Source organism: Gobio gobio, assembly GCF_949357685.1.
Source record: "Gobio gobio genome assembly, chromosome: 9".
NCBI lineage: Eukaryota > Metazoa > Chordata > Actinopteri > Cypriniformes > Gobionidae > Gobio > Gobio gobio.
Genome location: NC_137115.1, coordinates 12,339,300 through 12,365,114, shown reverse-complemented (window position 1 = coordinate 12,365,114; position 25,815 = coordinate 12,339,300). Strand labels below are relative to the sequence as shown.

The following is a 25,815-nucleotide window of genomic DNA, read 5'->3' as shown; positions in this document are numbered from 1 at the left end:
CCAGTTCCCGCCTCCTTCTTCCCATAACAAACGAACTCCCGTTACACGGAGCAAGAACAATCACTGCTGTACTGCTGATGTTGTGGTCCGGGAAAAGTCTTTTCCAGCTCGCTCCGTTAGTGGTGAAGGAGTTGCTGAAGCCGTCCATCTCCCACCACCCGCGAGAAAAACCCAGGCTGAATTATCGACTTTTGACAAACACCAAGGTCGTGTGGTAATGTAATTGCTGTCCGAATCCACATCTCTGAGTTTTCAAGAATATATCACTTCAAAACTCACTGTTTATATCCTTTATAGACCCCTGCAGAGCACTGTGCGGTTGCGTGAGCTGTAATTTGCATTTCTAGACTTGTATTTCTTTAAATACTGGCAAGTGTTTACAAGAGCAAAATATTTCACCACCGCTCAAAAAATAAAAGAAGAAAAGCACGTAAACATTTGAATTGGGCTGTTATTCAAGACAGCATTTATTCTTATCATACTAAGCATATGACATTTTATTGACAGCATACAATCATGTTATGATTGCACGAGATATGCACCACGAGAGCAGCGCGTTCAGATCACAAAACTCTCCTCTCCACCGTGAATAAATAACAATCCGAATGTACTAATGCACGAGGTTTTATCACTTACACTGAGGTGGTGTGCTCAGTTAATGTGAGAATCAAAGGCGAACGGCGCGTGACATACGTCACGACCAAACGTTAGTGATTGGTTAGGCAGATCCAGAGTGACTCTTGGCAGATCCAATAGTTTTAAACTTCAACAGAGAACCCGCCTTCAAGGAAGTAAACGCTTGTCAATGGAGAGTGGCCAGACTCTATGTACAAATGAAATGTACAAGAGTCTGGTAAAACCAGGCTAACAAAGAGTCGTAGGCTTTCACAAAAGGACGCTGTCAGCTGGATGCAAGAGATGTGGGGAGCACAAGAAAAAATGCCCACCTCCGAATTCACGTGGAAAGGGTGATTGGAACCGTCCGCAACAAGTACACTATTTTGTCAGATAAAGTAACGATTCACATGGTGTTGCCAAGCAAGGACGAAGACATGACATTCCTCTATAAGATTGTGTCTGTATGTTGTGCTCTGACAAACATGAGCCCTAGCGTTGTGCTGAAATAAATGTGCATTAAATACAGCCATAAGTGTCTGTTGCATCCATACCCACAATCTTCACAATAAATATACTTAAATCAGTATAATGTGCAAAAGCAAGAAGTGTCACGCAATCGCAATAACCGTATGATGTGCAAAAGCAAGAAGTGTCACACAATCAGATATTTTTCAGTGTTTATTTGCAAGTAGTGCAACCTGAGAACACAGAACGATGCAGAATGCTTCAAGGTAAAAGGTTAACGTTACATAGGCTTCATGATCTGCAGCTCCTGAACCCATCCATTTGTGAACTGCACATTTCATATGAATCCAAACCGTTAATAGTTCCAACTTTGTCCATATACCGGTCCCTGGCTTCCCTATTTAACGTATCCCAGTAAATTCCACATCCTTTTCGGGATTTTAACATAGTTTTTCTTTCTCCCAACTCTGCTTCTCCTCGTTCGATTTGCTGTATGTTTACATTCGCGAGGCCATCAACATGGCCGCCACGTCCCAGAATGCAACGCAGCGCCCGAGCCCTATAGTGTTATAATAATAAAAACAGTCCTGACTCCAAGCTCGATCAAACTATATTCTATGCTAAATAAATCATCACATTACTGTAATTATATTATTATTGTTAATATTATTACAATTATTAGTAGTATTGCATTCTCTAATAAAGAGATTTACCGCTAGTTAGTTAGTTGTTTTCTCTTTAAGTGCTCCAACATGCACGTTGTGCTCCCGTGAAAAGTTTCGCCTTGCACGTCTCAATCAGCTCCTGGTTCAGTAGTCAGGGCACTGATCAGGACAAGAGTCAATGGGCTGATCTCTGATCAGTGCCCTGACTACTGAACTAGGAGCTGATTGAGACACTTAGTTTGAAGTTTTGTGAAACCATCCCACATCTTGATAGTTCATTTTTGTTTGCACTCCGTCATTCGTGCTGTTTTCTTCTACCGCAACATTTCTAAGGGCTGCATTACACTCTAGCGCTACAGTGCCGTAGCGGTCAAATCGCGATATTGCAGGCCCTTACATTAGGTCACATGAGATCAAACGACTACTCGAGAACAAAGATATTTGTTGACAATTTTTTATTGTCAACGTTGTGTGTTCAGGCGCATTGCTATTTTGATGCAACTGAAATAGAAATAACTGAAATATTTGTTGTGTTATTTAAAGGGCGCGTTAGTAATATGCGCCTATAGGTGGGTGCACTCACAGGGACACAAACAGCAGCAGCACACAAACATTTTTAAATATAAAAATTAAAGGATGTAAAAATGTAAAAGATTATTATTGTGAACATAAATATTAAAATTCCTACATGTCATAATGGATAGTCATTGCATGTATCAGAATTAGCCTACCTATTTGCAGTAATGATGAGCAAGCAGGCGTCATTGGATGAGCAGATCCGTTTCCTCGCTAGAGATGTGTTCAGTTTTTTCGCTTGCAAATTCCGCCATGTAAATGGTGCAAGCGCAACTGGTTTTCTCCCAAGCAATGGGAGATTGGTTTATTGCACTTTACACCAAAAACACACGTTACTCATTAAGAGCATATTGACAACTCTTGTAAGACCATGCAGTGAGCGCACCGACAATTTTTCCCACCGTCAAACTAGCAAAAGTGGATTCAGACACGCCCCTTTAGACCATGCGCTTAGATTGTTAAAATAGTGCCCTATGTGTTTAGAAAGCTGTCTTTGTGCATGTCAGAGATGCAAACATTTGGAACGGTTGTGATTTTGTGAGTTGCAGACAGAAAGCTTAAAATCTGAAACGCCGTTTAGCATTCTGATCGCCACAAGACAGAAATACTAATGAAGACATGGACAGATAATCACAATTCTGCTCTCATTGGCATATGTCAATAGGTCAGCATTATTGACAGTATAACTGCATCACAAGGGCCTGGCTTCAATCCCACTCGACTGAAGAGTACTGACGTTTGCATTTATACGGCCGCCTCGGATTCAGTCTGACAGCGGAGCGCTCCGTTCCATGACTGATTGGGCTCAGGAGATCAAGAATGCACTAGCAACTCCACCACGGAAAATATTTGGAAAATCTACTTCCTCCCTTTCCTATATTCCTTTGTTCAAAAATGTATGACACAAGGTGTTGCTAGACAGAGCAATGAGAGCCCTTCAAATCTAATTTTCTTACAGGTTAATCACAAAAGGTGGACTCCTGAAAAAGTGCACACCAGCCATTATATCCTATTATAAAAAGGCAATCTTACAGGCCGAAGTGATGAAACAAACACTAAGCTGAAGACAACATGAAAGAAGAATGTGAATAAACTGAATAAAGTGGAAAGTTTCATTGACTTGCAGCTACATTCCATGTGGTTTCTCATTAACCAAGGCTGGCCCTGGATTATGGGATGTCTGATTAAGCAGTGAGTAAAGTCAATCGCTGAAACAGAGAATGGACATGAGCAGCGAGCCACACAACATAAACAAAGATAATGGCTCCGTTTCAAAACCTAGCCTGTCTTTCTACCGCCTACGTACAGCTGTCTTCAACATCAAAATCCTAACTGAAATGTAACCACATAAATGACTGATTTGCAATGCTCAAGACAGCAACTCACAAATAGAATAGGATTTCTCATCTGCAATGCACATGATACTTAAAAATGAATTGAAAAATCAACACTCTGAAAGTGTAGCTTTACAAGCTACTTGTAAGTGTGGTGCAACACACTTATGTGAGTACATTTTTTTAATATGTGACAGTATTGCATTGTTACAGATCTTTTGATATATACTAATTATGTGTACGTGTCTAACTAAACTAGTGGTCGACCGATATAGTTTTTTTGATGGCCGATGCCGATTAGAGTATGTGAGTGGAGTGGACCGGCATAAATTTCCCATCCACGCTCTAAGCATTTAATAATCACTCCGCTCCAGCTCCGCTCCAGGTTCACCCTTTTTCCGCTCCCCGCTCTACTCCTCGCTCAGTGATATCAGAAACACCGCTCCGTCTTCGCTCCGAGGAAATTTGCGGCTAAAGTATTTAAAGGGTTAGTTCACCCAAAAATGAAAATTCTGTCATTAATTACTTACCCTCATGTCGTTGGACACCCGTAAGACGTGCACTCTTACACAAAAGGTACTAAAGACGTGGTTACAAAGTCCATCTCACTACAGTGGTTCTACAATAACTTTATGAATCGGCGAGAATAGTTTTTGTGCGCAAAAAACCCCTAAATAACGACATATAGTGATGACGATTTCAAAACACGGCATCATGAAGCTTCGAAGCGTTATGAATCAGTGAGTCGATTCAGCAGTTTGGATCGCCAAATTTCAGCAGTTTGGCGGTTTGACACGCGATCCGAATCATGATTCGACTCACTGATTCATAACGCTTCGAAGCTTCATGATGCCGTGTTTTGAAATCGTCATCACTATAGAAGTCGTTATTTAGGGTTTTTTTGCGCACAAAAACTATTCTCGCCGATTCATAAAGTTATTTTAGAACCATTGTAGTGAGATGGACTTTGTAACGACGTCTTTAGTACCTTTTAAGGGTCTTGAGAGTGAACCGTGCATTGTGCCAATGGAGGCCTTTCAAAGCCATCAGATTTCAACTAAAATATCTTCATTTGTGTTCCAAAGATGAACGGAGGTCTTACGGGTGTCAAACGACATGAGGGTAAGTAATTAATGACAGAATTTTCATTTTTGGGTGAACTAACCCTTTAAGTAAGCTCTGAATATCACAAAAGATCGGTTTATAATAGGGGTGCTAAGATTGATCGGCAACCGATCTCGATCGGTCGATAATCGCTTTGGGATGATTGATTGGCGGTCTCCAAAAAGGCCGATCTCATGAACCGATCGCAGCTGACGACACATAAACCCGCACCTGCCGTGAGAGCTAGGGCATGATATGCAGCGACACCGTCTCATTCTCTTTCCAGCGCGGGTAAAATAATTATAATGCTGAAGGTGAGGTACAATTCATATTTCTATATTAAATAACTTACGCAGTCATTTGAAAACTTTCTGTGTCACAAAATTCACAAACAGCGCGCGTGAATCACCGGGTGCACGCTCTCTCTCTCCCTTTCAAAATGCTCAAATGGCTTCACATCAGCGCATCGCATGTGCACTAAAATCGAGCTGCACAGTTGACACAGGATTTGCCACTTTGCACAATCGAGGCAGTGTCGCATCGTCACTAAAGTTTATAATTTGCATTTATTTTTAAGTCTTGCCAGTGTTCAAACCGCTCAGCACTCGCGCGCACGGTCTGGAGAGAGAGACACACACACACACACACACACACAGGCCATCTCACAAAAAGCTTGCGAGTACAAATTGCGCTGAAATGGTCAGATACACACAAATGTATGTACTAAATTACCGTCTGACGAGTATGCACGTAAACCCCGTCGTGACTCGCGAGTGAACGTTTGTGCAACTGCATGTAACCGTAACCGTGTTCGCTCTTAAAGTGACAGCTGTCAAATAAACTGCTGCTGTCTCTGAGTTTCTCTTTGTCTTGTGGTGTTTGATGAACCTTTATGACACTCACTGCTTGAATGACTAACTTTTGCGACCTTAAGTGTAAGGATTAATCTAATTTAATTTATTCAGGGAAGACCAATATTAATTCACATTTGATTTCTTATTAAATGTCTTTAGTATTTCTTACCTCAATACTAATGTTAGACCTACCTGAAAAATTGTTTTTAAAAACAAAAATGCACTGCATGATCAAATATTTAAGTGAGATAATAATATACATTTATTATATACTTTTATTTGGGAAAGATGGCCCACAGTAGCCTTAAGTTATCTCATTTTCTTCAAGATCTTGACTCAGTTAATTTAGAGTTAGTTTCATTTCTACAAATGGTGCAAACTCTGCAAGATTATAGATAAAAGATTGCCATATCCCCGGCCATTCTGTGATCGGCAATTGGCAGATCATGATCTTGGTGATCGGTAATCGGTGATCGGCCCCAAAAATGCTGATCGGAGCATCTCTAGTTTATAACATAGCTTACATTAAAGGTCCCATGGCATGAAAATGTCATTTTATGAGGTTTTTTTAACATAAATATGAGTTCCCCTATCCTGTATATGGACCCCAAGTGGCTAGAAATTTTGATGGGTGTAAACCGAGTTCTGGCTGTCTTTCTCAGCCTTTGAGAAAATGACAGCCCAGATGAACTGATCTGGAATGTTCCTGTTATGACGTCACACCAGGAAATGTTACCTCCCCTTCCTCTGCTTTTCCCACCCAGAGCATTCGGAGAAAATGGATTCAGTTTATATCAGCACAGGCTTAACAAACAGACTTTACGATATGGATTCAACAGCACCGCGACAAACAGTGAGTAACAGTGTTCATTAATTCCTGATCTGTGACCAGTGATTTCTGATGTGTAGCTAATCATTCAAGTTCACTCAGACTTTCTTTCTAGATCCTTTAATGATCGCCGTCTTGATGCCCTAAGCGTAATGCATCAGTGAATCAAGCCAGTGACTAAAACGATCGTTTCTGTTAGTAGCATGAAACAAATCCCTTATTTAAGTGATTAAACTACAGAGAGCGATCAAATAACACTCTCTCTATAATGGCTGAAACTGTCAATCACACGTCGCGATCAAAGAACTCTCTTTATAATGTTTGTGTGTTGTTTCCTACCCTCGGGTGCACACGAGGCACTTCAGTAGCATACATAACACACACATATTCTTTTTCCAAATCCCCTTTATAAACAGACCACAGACAACAGATAAATTAATCCATAGATGTTAATTGGACTTATCTGCATATTATTTTTTGTCTTTGGTCGCGGCCTGTTTGTGTTGTGGTTAGTCCAGGTTACCGTAGGCAAATGGCAATCAATCTGTCAATCACATGTCGCGAGTGTATCTGCACACTTGCCCAAACTGCTGTTATAATGAATGACACTGTTATGCTGCACAAAGCTCTTACTGTATTCCTGTCAATGTTGTGTTTGCTGTTAGTTGTGGTGAAAGCATTTTGTGAGAGAAAACGCGTTGCAATGACGAGATCACTGCATTCACGATCAACAGACTGTCTGTGTACTCAATGCTCATCACTGCAGCCTTTCATGTGATAGGAATAGATCATAAAATAATGCTATACTACCTATAACAACTCTCAGCTACAAATAGGCTAAGCTCGCACTAACAGCACAGCGCTCTCAACAGTACAATAAAACTTCCTCCAGCTCTCCATGGTTCACGAGTGCACAGTCAGCCTCTCTCTCTCTCTCATGCATGCAGTGCGTGCGCAGTGCCTCGCTAAACCACGCCCCCCTCCGCAACATAATCTAACACTCATTTCAAATGCAAAGATGTCAGCCAATCACAACAGTGGGCGTTTTCACTGAAGTCTCACAGCAGACATGCCCCTTGAAACAGAGCATTCAAGCCAGAGGGGTAATAACATTATAGGAAAAATGCCTTTTATTTATAAATTATGACATTTTTTAATGTAAAAATCATACTAAAAATATAAGTACACCTTAGGAAACATTATAAAATAATAGAAAAATGCCATGCCATGGGACCTTTAAATGAAAACATTTATAAACAATAGGAGATCATTTCAAACTGGTTTATTGGATCATTAGTGTGCAAACATTTATTCCTACGGCATGCCAAGCTTATTAGGCTTTATCAGCATTAAAAGTTAAATATAATGTCTGCTTTTTGCAGTGCAAATTTAGTTTGGAAAGATGGAAATAGTAAGTTTTCATCAGTTATTTTATCTACGGGTCACTACATTACAGATTTCTGCTCATTCAAAATCAGATACGGATAATTGTAAGCAGATAAGCACTGTAAGATTACATTTGTTTGAATGCATTAGAGAGAGCGATTGCGTGTGTGAATAAGTGCTACCTGTTCAAAATGTGCTTTCACCCGATCATATTCAGTAGGCGTAGAAGGTACAAAAAAATTCCTTGAACTATAACCTTTACATTCTTTCTGATTTGAGTGACCCATCTGTATCAAGCTAGTTAAATGTATTTAACGTGTGAGTTCTGGCTAAAAATGCTGTTTTATTATGGGCCGTTGGCATGAATTGTACTCATGATGGAGCGATAATGGAGTGTTAAAAAAATCCACTCATCACTCCATTCAAAATCAAGCCGTTTATTGGATATTCAGAGATGTGTTTTAATGATATAGATGTGTATTAGCTGACTGTAAATGAGAAGGTATTATAGCCTATTGTTTGCCTTTCCGTTGCAAATAATATAAAATAATAATATCAAATAATATAAAAGCAACCGCATTTTTTTTGCAAACCGTTTACTTTCTTAGTTTAACAGGTCTATATAATAACATATTAGATATGACTGTTTAACAGAGGCCGTAAACTAATGACTAATGTCACAGACCTTTTCCTGGACTGTTCCCACCTGGTGGAATGACCTGCCTATCTCAATTCGTGCGGCCGAGTCTGTAGCCATTTTCAAAAAACACCTCAAGACACATCTCTTCCAGCAGCACCTGACCAATCAAGAATAGCACTTATCATTCTATTCATTTTCTGTCTGTCTAATTTATTTAAAAAAGTCCTGTGTGTTCTGAGCTAGATTAACTGAGACTTGCTACAGCACTTGCATACTGTTGCCCTTGACTGTTCTAGTTGCTTCTTTTGCTCTCATTTGTAAGTCGCTTTGGATAAAAGCGTCTGCTAAATGACTAAATGTAAATATAATGACGACAGAGAAGAATGTGAGCGCTTTGTGATCAGGCTCCACTCATCAAAATAAAAACCTGGCATGCTGTCAAAATAAAAGTCCCGCTTCTAACACATCGGCCAATCAGAAAAATGTATCAGGCTTATCGGCTTTGGCGATATATCGGCCGACCACAAAACTAAACTTACTACGCTGTCAAAGGCTGGAGTATCCTTTGTATTTGAGGTTTTGTTGTTTCTTTTTCCTGCGATTTGTGATCAGACTCTGGGTCGAACATGTATGGGCGAATTCCGGTTGCCATTTTTCCACATTGGAAGTTTTCACAATTCCCCACGTGTACTGACGGGGGAGTCGAAACTCATAATATGCAAAATGGTTTTCCAATCATAGCAGTGTGCGTTTACTTCCAAGTCTTCAATGCGGCACACCCATAAAAACCGAGCGTTTCAGGAGCTAGGCTCAAAACCAGGGTAGAAAATAACTCATTACTTATTCATTATGATGTTTTTGAATGTAAAAACCATGCGAACATCATAATTTGACCTCAGACAATAGTATATATATATATATATATATATATATATATATATATATATATATATATATATATATATATATATATATATATATATATATATTAGTGCTGGGCAATTAACGTGTTAACGCGGGCGATACATTTTTTCATTTTAACGCATTAAAAATATAAAAATAACGCAATTAAAGCAGCGTTCGTTTTTATATACATTTTTGCCCAGCGTTACATTATATGATCACGCTCTTATTCATGTAAATGCTTTTAAACCATCTAAGCGCGACAAGGCAGAAGAGAACGCGCTGTATGTCAGTGTCCTGTCTGTGTGGCTGTTTCTCAAGTCTCGTGCACACATCGAATTCTCTTTCGCTCGTGAACAAATAATAACATCAACACAGAGAATGTTGCCAATATGCCAGTTTTGTCGAGTATTCTCATAATATGAGTCTTAAATTAGTAAAATAACTTCTTAAATGAACATGAGAAAATGAAATGCGCGGGACAGCGCGTCAGATGTTCGTCAGCGGCCGATCTTAAAGTGACAGCAGCACTGATGATGTCTGTCATTAATGTTCATCAAAGAACAAAGGTAACAGAGAAAAGATGATTCATCTATATTTAATGTATTATTTATACAGTTAAGAAAGGTGTTTGATAACTATAACATTTCTGTATATGTCTAACAGGGAAGGACATGGGTAAATATAACATTTATTATAATGGGTTTATTTAAAGATTGTTTTAAGTTCACTTAAATTAAAAGTAGTTTTTTTAAAGCCTAATAAAGGTTTAAATTGGTAGCTTGCAGTTATACTGTAATGTAACATCATTAATGTTTCATAGAGACATTAGTATCAGGGATACCGGCCTTCATTCATAAAAAGAATGCCATTACGACACATATTTAAAACATGCTGTCTTTAAATTGTTTCTACATTAATTGTGGAGAGTAACAAATTATTACAATATCAAAATATTAAAAACTTGCGATTATTCGTGATTAATTACAGAAAACAATGTGATTAATTATAATTTTTTTATCGATTCCCAGCACTAATATATATATATATATATATATATATATATATATATATATATATATATATATATATATATATATATATATATATATATATATATATATATATATATATATATATATAAAGCCAGTTCATGACCCCTTTAACCCACAATTGATTAAAAAGTATTTTTCTAAAATAATACTCTATCATGAGCCAAGAACAAAACATTAGTGAAAACAGTTTTTTTAATTAGATCTAACTATTAATTTTGAATTAGATCCAACTATTTTTATAAACACATTTTGGCACAAAATGAAACGAGTAAAAAAGACGTTTGACCAACAGAAGATCTAAATCTCTTGGCTCAATACAAAATAGAAAATTCCAAACCTCATATATTATTATTTGTATAATGTATTTTTATTAAAAAGAGGACGCCTAAAGCATGACACACTATCCTGTTGCCCATATTTGTTTTTGCGAGGTCCAAAATAATTTCATATGCTTTGTGTGACTGTACCTTTAAGCCTCCATTTGATCTCCATTTAACCTCATTGCTGTCTAGGAGAAAGATAATAAAGATATCTCATTAGATATTTTTTCTGTCCTTTGGGCTTCCTCCCGGTCTAAATCTTTCGAGTTCCTTCTTTGCAAAGTGTGTCTTTGCAGCAAACTATGCATGAAGACTGCTAAAAAAGAGATTAGATGTTTAAGATGAAGGATGGGAAAATGAAATCAAATCCACTGAGGCTGCCAGCCTCAAAAGTGTTTTGTTCTCAATAAAACTAATGTGTCTGACTGTGTGAGACCACACAAATGAGTTTATTCCAGCCATAAATCCATAAGTTAGCATTTAAGAGTACATTTATATTTTAAAGGTCCCTTTTTTATCCTGTTCAGCCCATTACTCACTGTCTGAAATGAAACCGACTTTGCTTTTCCCTGCATATAGAGATCAGAGAGCAGGGGTCGCAGAATGAACCTCAGAGCTTCACAAAGACATTAAGGAGCAGTTCTACTGGAAAGATAACAACACGGGTCACGAAAACAAACCATTAGTCATTTTATCAAACTTTCTTTATCTTCTTTAACTTCAAACATTTTACAGGATCAAACATTAATGCTCCCTATTGGGATTACTTACAAACACAAATTCATAAACACAGTTAGCTTCCACAACTGCCTATGTTGACAGCAGCCTTCCAAGGAAACATCCTAACTGATATCTGACCTCATAAGTGACTAGGGCTGGGTATTGACACCAATTTCATAATTCGATTCGATTTCGATTCACAAGCTTTCGATTCTATTCGATTTTCGATTATTTTCTTTTAAATTCAATATCGATTATTTTGGATATGTATCAGGTATAATACATGGAAAATGTTCTCAAGGAAAACACATTTCTGAACTAATGTCAGTTGATACTACATTAGCCTACTAATATTGAAGGTACAAATTAACAGATTTGTATACAAACACTTAAATGACACTAAATAGTTTTTTTTATATATATAATAATAAAGTTGAAATATAAACATTTAAATGGTGGCTGCATAAAAACTTGCCAGATTTATTCATGCATACATGCATTAAATATTGACAATAAATATCCTATGTAATGTGGTGCATATAATTAGCAAAATGCTCCTCTCTAGAGTTAATTTTTCTAGCTAACTAACGAGTTTATGGACACTGGATATGGTTTTTCTCCGGAAAATGTGACGTTACATGACATTGTTTACAAGCCGTTTTACTTACATCTTTCTGCGGTTGAAACACTGATTGAGTTATTCTATGTGACATGATATGGATTTCGGTAAGTTGTCCTGTATCTTTTAACACTTTCAGAAGCTCATTCGTGTTTATTTTGCGCTGTTACTGGTATTAAGGCGGAAGAGAAGATCCGTTCATGTTTGCTCCGCACTGCCGGTTCTCTTGAGCTGAGCTGCGGCAGAGCGATCTCGCGCCCCAACGCCAAAACGGTATATGTTTTTGAATTTCGTAAAAAAAAAATAGACGTAATTTGAAATCTTAGACTTTGTTTCATATCAATAGTAATAAAGCACAAAGATTATTGCGATTTATTGGATGGGAGGCATGCTAAAATGTTTATTTCATTCATAACTGAAAACAGGATGACGAATCGATTCTTGGGATTCAAGAATCGATATTGTTTTGTAAAAGTGAGAATCGATTAAAATCGAGAAATCGATATTTTTTACCCAGCCCTATAAGTGACCAATTTTAACACTGTTCATAGTCAAAGAGATATGACTTCTTATGTGAAGCATATGTTAAACTCGACTTAAATATTTCAGGAAAATATAAGTATAAGTTCATAAAATGAATTTTATATTCAGTAGGCTATTCAATTTCATTATCCTAAAAAACCAGAGTCTCCCTTATACCAGGATGGTTTGACCCAACCTGTTATATGCCACCTGGCATCACCTGTCAATCACTTGGATCAACAATACGGTGACCAGACATCCCCGTTTCCAGGTGACAGTCCCGGTTTTTAATGTTCTGTCCCCGACTGGAGTTGTCCCCGGAAATGTCCCCGTTTTACAGCTCGTTCCAAACAACCCGCAGATATATTGGAAAAAAGCGGCCAACCAACACACAGCTGCTGTGCTGACTCTACTTGGTAGCGCGAGCGCCGCGCCGCTACTACTTCATGAAGAACGTACCGAGTCGAGAGCAGACAGAGCGCCATTATCGTCAAATATCAAAAGAAACCTTGTTGTCGCTTTCAAGGTAGTAACATACTAACTATTCGTTTTTAATAAAAAGTAATATTGTATGTGCTTTATAACAGAGCCTCAACAGGGTGCGGGATTGTTTTGTCCCCAAAAGTTCCGCTGTCACAACGCAGTGATTACCACACATCTGAACTATAACTTAAATATAAAAACCTTAAACCTAACCCCAAACAATTACACTTGCAACCAATACATGTGAAGAATACATATACTTTCTGCTTAAAATAATCCTAAAATGCTTATTTACAATCGTTAGCTTACCAATAACTGTTTTCATTGTTTGTTTGTTTTTGTTTTTTTATTGTATTAAGAGTAAAAAATCCTAATAATCAAACTAAATACATAAAACATAATACATAATACTCTCTCGTTCAGCTCATGCTGTATTGGGCAGACACGCTCAGTTTTTATTTGTAGTGTGTGTTCTCTAACTGATTGAAATAATTGTATTAGGCTACTATAAAAGCTACTAAAAAAGTGCTGAGGTGGGTAAATGACGTAACCGGTATTATGCCTGAATACTGGTCACCTCGAAGCAAAAGCCTATTACCCGTTATTATCAATCTAAATTAATCTACTGCGAAATATTGGAGCTTGTTACTAGGACGTAACAGACCTGTGTGTTTTGTATCACTAGTACAGTGTGCGTTCTCGGAGCATATAAGCCCTGCCCGCGTGAGGCGAGCCGCTTCTGGATATCCCTGCTTTTTTTAGAGAGAAGAATATGTTCAGCCCCCTCCCTCCGTAGTTTTGAATATTCGGTGTTGATTACTACCGAAGTTTCGAAGCTCAAAAAATGGTATTCGGACCAGCCCTAATTTATAATCGACTTTTTAAAAAAACTTTTGGATTGTATGCACTGTTACGAGAGCTGGGCAATATAGCCTCCCCTCCAGCAACCTCTCACATGAATTTACAGCAATTAGCCAATGACAATGATCCAATAATCCAGTCAATTCCCAATGGACATAATCAGCTCCAACATTTGTATTTTCTTGTTCAAGAAGCCACATCACAAAGGGAAATAATATGGTCGCAACAGTATTGGTAAGAGGATTAAGGGATGTAGAATAAGGTCGTGCAGAATAAGGCATTAATCTGTGCTTTATAAGTACTAATAAACAGCTGATATTCTAGTTACATGCATGCTAATAAGCAACTAATTCATAGCGAGAATTGAACTCTAAAATAAAGTGTTACCGTCGCAACTTCCTTTTCATGACAATTTTAAGGCTCACATTTACCATTGTTCTGCAATTTTCTACTGGTGAAATTCATAACTAGGAATTTTGTGTGAGGACGAAAGATTGCTGAAAGCAGATTTCACAACAGGTTCAAGTCAGATTCACTGCATCGACGAACAGAAATCTGCTTGGTTTAAAAAGTGACTTCTCTGTGAGCTGTGCTTCATACATCGCTACACTATTGACAGTAGACGATGGACCATTTTGAAACCAGAAATTGAAAACCGAGAACACACCTTTATAATTTTGTCAAAACAAGGTATCTTAAGAGGCAGCATAAAGTTGCTGTCTGCCTTTTGGAAAATGCTTTCTTTAGTACGATGCCTTTTTTGGTCTTGGTAGGAAGTTGTAGAATGAAAGGTGAAGAAGCTGCATGACATGGATGGCTTGATTTTGTATTTGTCTGTAACCGAATGTAGTTACAGACTGTGTGCATCATTGGTGTTTTATTCATGCCATTTAGTTAGGTAGTTTAAAGGTTTAAAAGAGCAGTTGATAACTGTGTGATAACCAGCCACATCATTAAGGTCCCATTTTAAGTGAGCTTGAGCTATTAAGCATTTTGGATCATGCTCATGTCTTTGTGGTTATGTTATAAGGACATTTGTCTTTATAAATAAACAAGGCTGCATATTGCTGGAAGTGTTTCAACATTTAGAAAGAAAACAAGGCCCTAGGGCATGACCTCATGCAAACTACTGAATCTTTGGTGTCAAACTACAGTATAAGGGTTCAAATTCCCAGAAACGTACATCATGTTACTGGAACAGTATGTGATATCTGCCGGATGTCACTGCGAGATGTGACGAGTGACCACACACGTCAAACACGTTAACCATACCGTCTCTTCTGGCTCTCACTGCTGTGTCTGCTCTGAGACACACACACACACACAACCCAGAAACCAGGGTCCTGTACCATAAAGCTATAGCTGAACTCAGGATTGGTTTCAATTTGATAAAACCCCCAAAAAACCAACAAGGTTTTGTTGGTATCAACTTAACTCAGGCTTGGTCAACTCAAAGCTGCAAAAACACATTGTAAATAGAAACATTTGACATTCTCCAAAGCAAAAGATATGCACTGGAACGCTTGCCAATCTGTTTCGCCAATATGCTATTATTACGGAGAAAACTGATCCTAGACTAGCAATTAAGGCACCGATATACTTCAAGCGAAATCGAAGAAAGTGATATGACGTTATTTCGCACAAAATTAGGTCATAACGAAGTTTGTTTTGTGTTAAATTCCGGAGTTCAAAACAGCTTGCCAAAGCGAACTTTCCAGAAAAGTTTGCTCTGGCTGATAATCACATTCAAACTCACATTGGTCCTTGGCGATTACGTAATAGGCAGGTGTGCGCTACAGTATTAAACATGAAAAACAGTGTCTCATTTCATCAAAAGTACAACTTTATTTCTAGCTGCTCTCCAGTGTGTTCATGTTTTTACTCGCAGACATATGACCTCGACGGATTGAACAGAAGAAATTAACCAAAGGAGTAGGGCTGGGCGATAAAACGATAACGATATGTATTGCGATAGACACGTAATCGATATTAATAAAAAATGCGTTCGATAAAACGTTCAATCATTTTTTTTCCTCCGTCGGAAGAAACCAGAGGTTGCGAAGCAAGTTTGGTTGCATGAACAAAGGCACTCACTCTCTGGTAACCAAGAATCTTAGGGAGTGACAGACTAACAGCCAATCATGTAACTGTATCAAATTTGGTTGCGACATATCGTTGTCTCGTGTTAGATTCATTCTTCAGTAAACAGAACCGGCGTGGTTGAGTGGGTGCGTCGTTGCCGAAAATGAGTGCCGCAGCGAACAAGGAAATTGTTGATAAAACAGGAAAACAAGTCAGCTCGCCAGCATGGCAGTTTTTTGTATTATATAAGTCTGACCGTGGTCAGACCAATGTCATCTGCAAGACTGTCGTCCCCACCAAGACTGGTAATACCTTATACTTATACTTTTGTCTGGCTCCGCAGCGCGAGCCTCCGCTGACAGCGTGCGCCTCGTTCGTTTGGGGACATGTTTATAGTCGACACGCTCCCCGTTGTGCTATTCTTGACTTTGGCTGATTCCAAAATCGCCCCATAAACCCTCAATCACGGTTCAAAACTTTACTCCACTGATACGGTTCACATGAAGGAGTGAATGAAAACAAGTGAGCAAATTCGGACAGCCGCTGAACGTACATAGGCTGTACACTCGTTATTGCGGTGCATTGTGGGATAGAATGAGTGCACTCAATAACGTTCACTATGGTTTTGGACACCACTACAAATGGCTGTCCCTTCAAATAGTGCCCTATTTAAGGGTATAGGGGGGCGATTTCGGATTCAGCCTTTGAAACTACATGGAGAGGTGCATCAGTGCCTTATGACAAAGCATCTAAACGGTAACATTTACAAAGAAATAACCGAGGCACTGCACCTTAATGTTAAGAGATAATCGTTAAGTGTTCATTGTGATTTTAGACTTGTGTTTATATATTAATTATTTGAGTCTTTTCCATGGTTGTGTTGACATTTCTGCATTTATAACTGAGGGGATTATAATCAAAGGAAGGTTAAGTTTAAAATAAAAATGTTTAAATGTAAAAAAAAAATTCTCCTGGTTCTTATTTTAAATAGTTCATAATACATATCAATAATTATCGATATCGACCGATATGAAACACTTATATCGTGATACAGATTTCAGCCATATCGCCCAGCCCAACAGAGGAGATTTCCACGTTAAAGAAGGCGGAGCCTTAGCGCACACCTACCTATTACATAATCTCCATGGACCAATGGTAGTACGAAGGTGTTTAGCAGCCAGAGCGAACATTTCTGGAAAGTTTGCTTTGGCATGCTGTTTCGAACTCCCAAAACAAACTTTTTTTTGGACTGATTTTGTCCGAAATTACATCACATCACTTCAATTTCAGTTCGATTTAGCTTGAAGTATATCGGGGCCTTTAATCTTGCTCAGCCTTACACACGTTCCACCTCTGCTTGCACCTGTAAATAGTTTTTATTTAATTTTAGTTTTCCTGGTTGCTTTTGAGCAATAGATAAATAACAATTCTTTAGTTTTTTTTAGATATCTTACTTTTAAATATTTCTATTTTGGGGGAGTCCTGCAAATCATTTTATTCTCCCGCAACCCGCACACACAAGTGTCTTACCGCCTGTTGCGTCGGGTCCCGCGGGTCCTGCGGAAGTCCCACGGGAGTGCAGGTCTCTACCATAAAGTTATTTATAGTCTGCATGCTCATTACTTACCAACCGCCTTCTCTCCTCTTCCATGGTGTTTAGCAGCTGGGAAAACTCTTTGAAGGACTGAGCTGGAGAAGGAAAAATAGAGTTATTAATCCATTTGCATTTGCTGGCTAAAGTTCAGACTTAAATAATAACTTGATTCATGTGAGTCAATAGAAATTCTGTTAAGTAAATGCTGTTAGCATTGATTTATTGCCACAGCTACTTACATGAATGATTCAGCATTTAATAAAAATGCAGAATGAACAATGGAGATTTTTCTATGAATTTAAATCAATATGGAACCATTAAAAATGACCGTACTCCACTTCTGGTCACCTAAAAGGTGTTAAAATGTTCATACATTTTTCCACAACTAACAGAGCACTTACAGGCTTTTAGGTCTTGTTGATAGGTTTCAGGTGGTAAAGTTTAAAGCTAAATGAAAATTCAGCTATAAATCAGCTATAAATGCCAGGACATTGACGTCATGACAATTTCCGGCTTTAAGTGCCTCCAAAAAATGTTTCAGGCACTGGTAAAACATCTACTGTAATATAATGAAATATTTACAATTTCAATGTTGCTTTCAAAAAGTTTTATTCAATCTGAATATAAGGCTATCAATGAATGGCTGTCAATCGAGAATAGAGATGGGTTTTGATATCCTATGGTGAAGTTACGACATCTACCATCAGGGTCTAACAAGCAAAACCTTGACCCAAGGGGCAACTGCTACATTGAAGGTGGTTCAATCCCAGGTAGAGGTGACCTGTGACCTGGAAATTACTTTAATTCCCACAATCCCCACTAAGTCCTTGAGGAAAGCACTTAACCCAGAGGTTACACCAGAGATACTGGGCCTTCAATTAGTGTAATATGAGCTACTTAGAAAAATCAAATAAATGACAGATAACTAAGAAGGTGTGAACAACTAACCTTGATCCTAATTTGCACATTCATACACTCAAGTGAAATGAAAAAGTTCAACCAATGGATGTTTGCATTTTTTGTTAGCATGAAAAATGGGTATGAGTGACTAACCATCTATATATGCCCTCAAAACTACAAGTTAAAGGAATATTTCACACAAATAAATCTAGAATATATCACTTTTATAAGCTAATCTAACTTACAATAATAATCAATAATGAAAAAATATCTATTTTGATATTTATCGATTAATCACACCTACACAGACATACTATGCACAGAAAACATCTGACAGTCACTTTACAGCAGTGAACACCACATTTTCTATGGACAAAACGCATCTTCCCTGCTGCGGGAAAAGTGCACAATTCAAGTTGTCCTAAACATCTTCAAAAATAAATCTTATAGTTGACTGCACATTGCCCTGTCATGTGCTTTGACGGATGCGTGTGCCACTTTATGCGCTCAAGACGCATTTTCAGTGCATACGAGTGGTCGACCAATACAGATTTGTGGATGGCCGATGCCGATATCTTAGAAAGGAGGGTGGCCAATATATTTATAATTAATATTTATTGTATTTAATATTTAATAATAAATTAGAAATAAATTATTTGAAAATGAATTCAAAAATAAATCGGTAAAATAAAGAAAAAATATATATGAATAAATAAGAAGTAAACACTGTAACCAACAGTGCACTCAGTAATCTGGTAAGTTTGTGTGCACTGGGAATCATATTTCTTCAAATAGGCAAGGTAAAACTAAATGTTCATACAGCGCACAGTGAAAATGGCATGACTATGACATAGTGGGCAACTGAATATTGCGCAGAATTTGAAATCAAAGGTTTAAAGTTTGTCGATCGTGTGTCTCCAGTGACAGCTGACCTCTCCTGCTCACATTCAATTCGGACCGACCATTACACACAGAGTACATTTTTTATGCAGTCTACAAATGCACACTTAACAACATCTCACAGTTGAATTCAACAAAGTATGCAAGCTTTGTGAAATGAAATATTTATTAGATATTCCAAAATTAGTTTAAATAATATAAATACATATTTTCTGAAGGCTGATTGTAAATGAGAACGTATTATAGTGTTTGCTGATGTATTACTAATAATTTAAATAATGCTATAATACTTTTTCGTATACCGTTTTCTTTCTTTGTTTAACAGTTCTATCTAACAATGTATTAGACAGAGCTGTTAAACAGAGACCATAAATAAATGAAGATGGAGAATGGGAGCGATATGTGCTCAGGTGCTGGCGTTCTCAGCGCTGTCAAAATAAAAGTCCCACTTCTGACACACATATTTATATATATATTAGTAGTGGGCCGTTATCGGCGTTAACGTGCTGCGTTAACGTGAGACTCTTATCGGGCGATAAAAAAAATATCGCCGTTAATCTATTCTCAAATTTGGGTTGGGAGCTGCGTCTATACTACGCAAGCTATGATGACTTTCACCTTGATATTTTAGCGTGGATGTATAGCTAGCCGAGTTGCACTGTAGGGGCAAGAGAACGAGTCTTCGAACCTGTGTGTATGCCTACTAGTGTTGTCAAAAATATCGATATTTCGATATGTATCGATACTAAAATGTGTGAAGTGAAGTGTTCTGCTGGATCATGACAGCGTGTTAGTATTGGTGTGACCGGTCTGAATTTCGCGCGGGGTTGCACATAACGTTAATTCGACTAATTCCCGCAGATTTCGCGCTCGTATCTGAAGCGCACACACACATACCGTAATAAAGCTGCCTCTGACATACAAAAAGTGCAAAAATGTACTCCTTTTTCCAGCTTATTAATTGTCAAATACACTCAAAAATGTCTCAATGCCCATCTTGGTGAGTTTTAACGTAAACACAGTCGTAACCAGCTCACAGGAACAGTGGAATCCATGTGTGCGTTAGGTCTTAAAGGGACAGAAGTTATTTATTATTCAAACTACAAAAAGACAAACGATCACTTACGAGCACACATTCTGAATGCCTTCGGCGGAATTCAAATGAGCCAATTTAATCTAGATTAATCTAGATTAATTCCAAGATTACAGTGAGATTAATCTAGATTAAAAAAAAGTTATCTATGCCCACCACTAAAATATACAGTAATTGCACATAGCATAGCTAACATTCACTATGTTTTCATTGCCTTTAAATTGCACATTGTTTGAAGGACAACACTGGGTGCGATGTGGAATAACATTTTTGTAAATAATGGATTTTACTTTTTTATAAATGTTTTTTTTTTCTGATTAATCAATAATTAGAAGACATAATCAACAGATTCATTGATTATTCAAATAACCGTTAGTTGTAGTCCGACTTTTATGGTGCTTTCTTTTCCTGTAGCATGCTAAACAGCCAAAACACTGACCACCCTTGTGAATATATGATGATAGAAATGAATGTGAACGTTTTCAGTGAACTGAAACTTGAGCTTGAATTCCAAGACCATTGCATTTTGTGCTAAGACATACACATCCTTCAAAATAATACCCGCCATCTCATCCAGCGTTGGCACTACCCACTACCCCTCTTGCTGTGGCACAATGGCAGCTTTTGAATTCTCAGAACAGCCACTGATGGCTACATTGCTTCATTTAAACAAGGTGTGGATGAGAGACAGCTGCTGTCTCTCCCTGGATGGACTTTACTTCTGTTTGAGCTTGGACACTTGGTCAAGTTCAGCCTGCCAACTCTATTAGGAGACAATTATCAAACCATCGGCCCAGATAGCCTGTCCACTCTCTTTGTTTCCATTCACGCTTCCTGGCTTTTAGCAGCCACAGCTGAACGTAAGTCTGCTATCTCCCAAAAGACTCCAAAACACCCATTAATGCCAGCCATGCACACAACACACTCAATAATAGGGCTGGGCAATATTCTTTTTCTAGCTACTGTATGTCTAGCTTCTGTTGAAATTCAATATATACTTCAATATTTATGTATTGTTTAAAAAAAAAATCCCAATCAGAGGAACCAACATTTTGACATAACAGCCAAGAGGATTATGAAATGTTACATTTCATATATTTAATCATTTTCCCAATGTAAAAAATATATATAGCAAAGAGTAAAATTTACAAATGTTCACAGATTTTAAAAATGGAAAATGCCACACATTTTTAAGTGATGGAAACAAATGTATTCATTGAAATGGACAGCTTGAACTGATTGATGCATATGATTCAAACAAGAAATGTATTTAATAACATCAAATAATCAAACCCATATAATTAACAGTAAATAAGCTCCTCTCTAGCATTTTTTTATTGCTAGCTAATGAACTGTGAACATTGGATAACTGTCCTGAAGTAAATTCAACATTAAGTGACATTGTTCGTAAGCTGTTTTATTGACGTCTTTCCGCCGTTGAAACACTGATTGAGCGATTACATGATAAATTATTTATTTTGGTAAGTTGTACTGTATTTTTCAACATACCTTTTGATGTTCATGCATGTTTGTTTTTCATCCTATAACTTGTATTAGAGTGGAAGAAAAGCTTCAACTGAGGCGCTACGTCACATCACATTTAAGAGCGTCAAAACGCCATTTATTGTTTGAATTTCGTGATAAACTGGACAGAATTTGAAAGCTGAGACTTATTACAAGTAACAAAGCACAAAGCTCTTTGTGATTATTGGATGGGAGGCGAGCTATAAATAATGTTTGATGCAGAGAAAAACTGCATACTTGGCAACTTAAGCTTGCTTTAACATTACAATTTTGTAACTGTTAATGCGTTTTTGTTGCATTAACTTGCCCTAAATGTTTTCAGTTGGACATTTGGAAAATGATTCATAAATACGTGCAAAAATTATATAAATACATAATATTTACCAATTAAATTATTTAAGTTATTATACTAATTAGTTAGTATAATTAGCTGTAAATAAAACCAATCGAAGTGTATGATAAACATTTTAGCAGAGTGAAAATGTCTGTATTTTTTTTTAAGTAGAGACTAGAGAGAGTAAGACACTGAATGTGAAAAGATAAGAAGAAGAGAACAGGAAATGAGTGGAAGAGAGTGAGAACGATTTTGTGTGGAAGATAAGGGTAGATGCCATGGATAAATGTCTCTATTGAACTATATGAGGTACTTAAGGGAGGATATAGCGGCTAAAAGGGGTTAGAGCGTATGTATCATTCACAGGTTAATGGGGAGAATGACAGAAGTGATGAGTCATTCTGTGAAATGGGCTTTTGGCTCAGGACAAAAGAGATCTGACATACATACATTTGAGAGGGACTGATGAGAGAGGCAGACATGGAATCACCCTCTCATTTAGAAACCCAGACTGCATTATAATTATAAATCAAGACCATTTGCACATGATACTGTGCTTCAACAAGAAATCGTTTTAAAAGCCCCTGAAATTGCTCTTTATTGCAATATTGCTTATGGAACAGAAAGTTTAGGCAGGACACATTGAAAGGAGGCTACTAGGCTACTTTGCTAGACAGGTGAAAATGGGGAAAGGGCCTTAACATTCTAGGGGGCATTTGATTGGACAAAAATCTGTGTAGTAAAAGTAGGGATGGGCGTTATGGACTTTATCACAATATTTTCTGGTATTTATTGCGATGACGATATCAATGACGATATAAATTTAGTACCATTCCCCATGTTTTTGGCTACAAGTGAGAGCTGCACGCATTCTTGAGAGCATCAGACAAACAAACAATGATCTAAAGTGAAACGTACCCATCATCAAATAGGCTCCTATATTAAACAAATTTCATAAAAGAATAAAAATTAAAAAAAAAATGTAAATATCCAAACCCCAGCCTTTTCAGAAATGGAAAAGTTGCATACATACTTTTCTTCTGTAAAAGTGCAGGTAATGTTTAAATAGTGCAACTGTGATGAAAAACATCACACAATCCAAACAATAATACATCAAATCAATGACAAGTTTGAAATGTAAACACAGATTCTGTATTTATTCATATTCTCATGGTGCAAACAGTGGCAAAAAGAATGCAAACAGCACAAGTAATAATCCCTTCATTAATAATGTCTTCAGATTACAAAAAAAAAAATGCAAACAATAATTTAATGATAGAATTCAAGTAATTTGAACTAAAACTTGGTAATCATGTGCAAATGAAAATGTATGAATGCATATTTGTCATTTTAACTCAACTTAGGACTGGTGGTGGTGCTTAAGACATTGTTGGTCATTCAGTATTTCTGTCAAAAAAACGAACAATAATACTGATAAGTTAATAATACTACGAATTCTATAACTAATAACTAAGGATTGATGAGCTGTTGGGTTTATGAATATTAATCACGTTGTCTGCGTTTGCTAGAGCTGATTTGCTGAAATCAAAACAGGCACAGTTATAGGTGAGCACCAGCCAATGAGATTGCCGTTGTCAGGAAGAGTTGTCATTAGAGCATGTAGTTTTGAGATGCAGTTGGTATGGAGCTCAGAGAGAGGTGATGAGGATTAAACTGAGGGATATAGGGGTGTTATCACATTAAAAGGGTTATTGAGCACATATCATAGGGCACAGACAAGAATTCTTATTAATTTCTTAAGAGAAACTGGGGCTTTTAATAAGATATGAAGAAAAGTAGTAATGAGGAGGGTTAAAAAGTACAACCCCAAATCAGAAAATGTTGGGACAGTATGGAAAACGCAAATTTTTTTTTTTTTCAAATTTCTAAATATACTTTGACTTGTATTTCATTGCAGACAACTTCATTAGCATAGATCACTGAATCTGATTATACCTTTAGCATCTCGCTCAAAAAAATGACCAAAGAGTTTCGATATTTTTCCTATTTAAAACTTGACTCTTCTGTAGTTACATCGTTTACTAAGACCGACGGAAAATGAAAAGTTGCGAAACTCGTTGGTCATTTTTTGAGCGAGATGCTAACAATCTACAAAGATTTGATGATCTATGCTAAGCTATGCTAAAAGTGCTACCCCCAGACCCGGAGATCGGCTAAATGGAAAACTCAACTGTTTTACTCTAGGGGAGTTGGAAAATGAGCATATTTTCAAAAAAATTGGAGTGTTTCTTTAATATATAATATTTGTAAATTTTTAAAAAAGACTATCTTGAAATATATATATATAAAGATTCAATATATTCAAGGTGTAAGGATTTTTTTATTTATTTTTTTTATTTAAAAAAATAATTTCTGCTTGATGGTTGCAACTCGTTAAATGTTTAGGTCAATTTCACTAAATTTTCTTCAGGTTGGTCTATAAATTGACATCATGACATAACAGCACTGTTGTATGACACAATGAGAAAGGGAGAGACTCAAAGTGCAACAAAGAGAGGAAAGGAAAAAAGACAAAAGTATGGATGGCAACAATCATCGGCTCATCACGGTTGAAGTGAAACAGTCTTGTACTTTTAGGACAATTAATATTTCTATAGCTACATCAATCTTTCAGTGAGATTGATTTCAGGATAACTGGTGTGGATTGTGAATGTCACAGCAGGAAGTCATGGAATGAAATCGATAGGAGGTCAGGTGACCCTGTCTGTACTCCCAGACAGACTGCTGATGCGACGCAGACTGGTTGGAGCTTCAAAGTAGATTGCAGCTCAGCTACATCAAGATTCTGGTCCCACAGTACACGAGGGGTCCGGTCAAGTCACTCCGAAAGCTCACTTTCATCGATGACCAGATTGATTCCACAAGACAATTACATTTTTCTTCAGTAAGAGTAATCTTACCCTTTTAGGGCTGGGACACTATGGGAGCACAACAGAAATATCAGACACTTTGAAAACTTTCCATGAAGAGTGATAGATGAGAACTTTCTAGTGGTCAACTGATATGGGGTCTTCAATGATCGATGGCATTATCTAGAAGGCAGAATAGCTGATGGCTGCTATAATACTGCTATGTTGCTAGGTATGATCTTTAAAAAATAATCCTCTGAAATTGGAAATCTTGCTTCAAAACTCGGTTGAATGAAATGCTTCATGTTACACCTTATCTACACCGGACGCGGCAGTTGTCGCGTCGCGCCACAACAGCTTGAGGATAAGTCAGAAGTAGCGTGAGCGATTGAAGTTCGTCAGAAATAGAACCGTGCATGAGTTTACTGTCGGGAATTTGTTGTGTCTCTTCGTGTCACATCTAGTGTAGACAGCATCACTGATAATAATGGGTTCTATTTTCTTTTGTTGTGTCGTGTTGTGCCGTTCGCGTCTTGTGTAGACACAGAGTTATATGAATGGGGG

The 25,815-nt window shown here is 37.5% G+C and overlaps 1 protein-coding gene across 10 annotated transcripts in view; it reads right to left on the bottom strand.

Moving 5' to 3' along the window:
* arhgap42b (Rho GTPase activating protein 42b) overlaps positions 1–25,815 on the bottom strand; it is a 225,038-nt gene that overhangs the window by 131,296 nt on the left and 67,927 nt on the right. For all 10 annotated transcript variants that reach the window (XM_079826055.1, XM_079826058.1, XM_079826056.1 and 7 more), the window contains exon 3: positions 17,664–17,725. In XM_079826055.1, the coding sequence (XP_079682181.1) occupies positions 17,664–17,725 (62 nt within the window). The remainder of the gene's footprint in view (positions 1–17,663; positions 17,726–25,815) is intronic.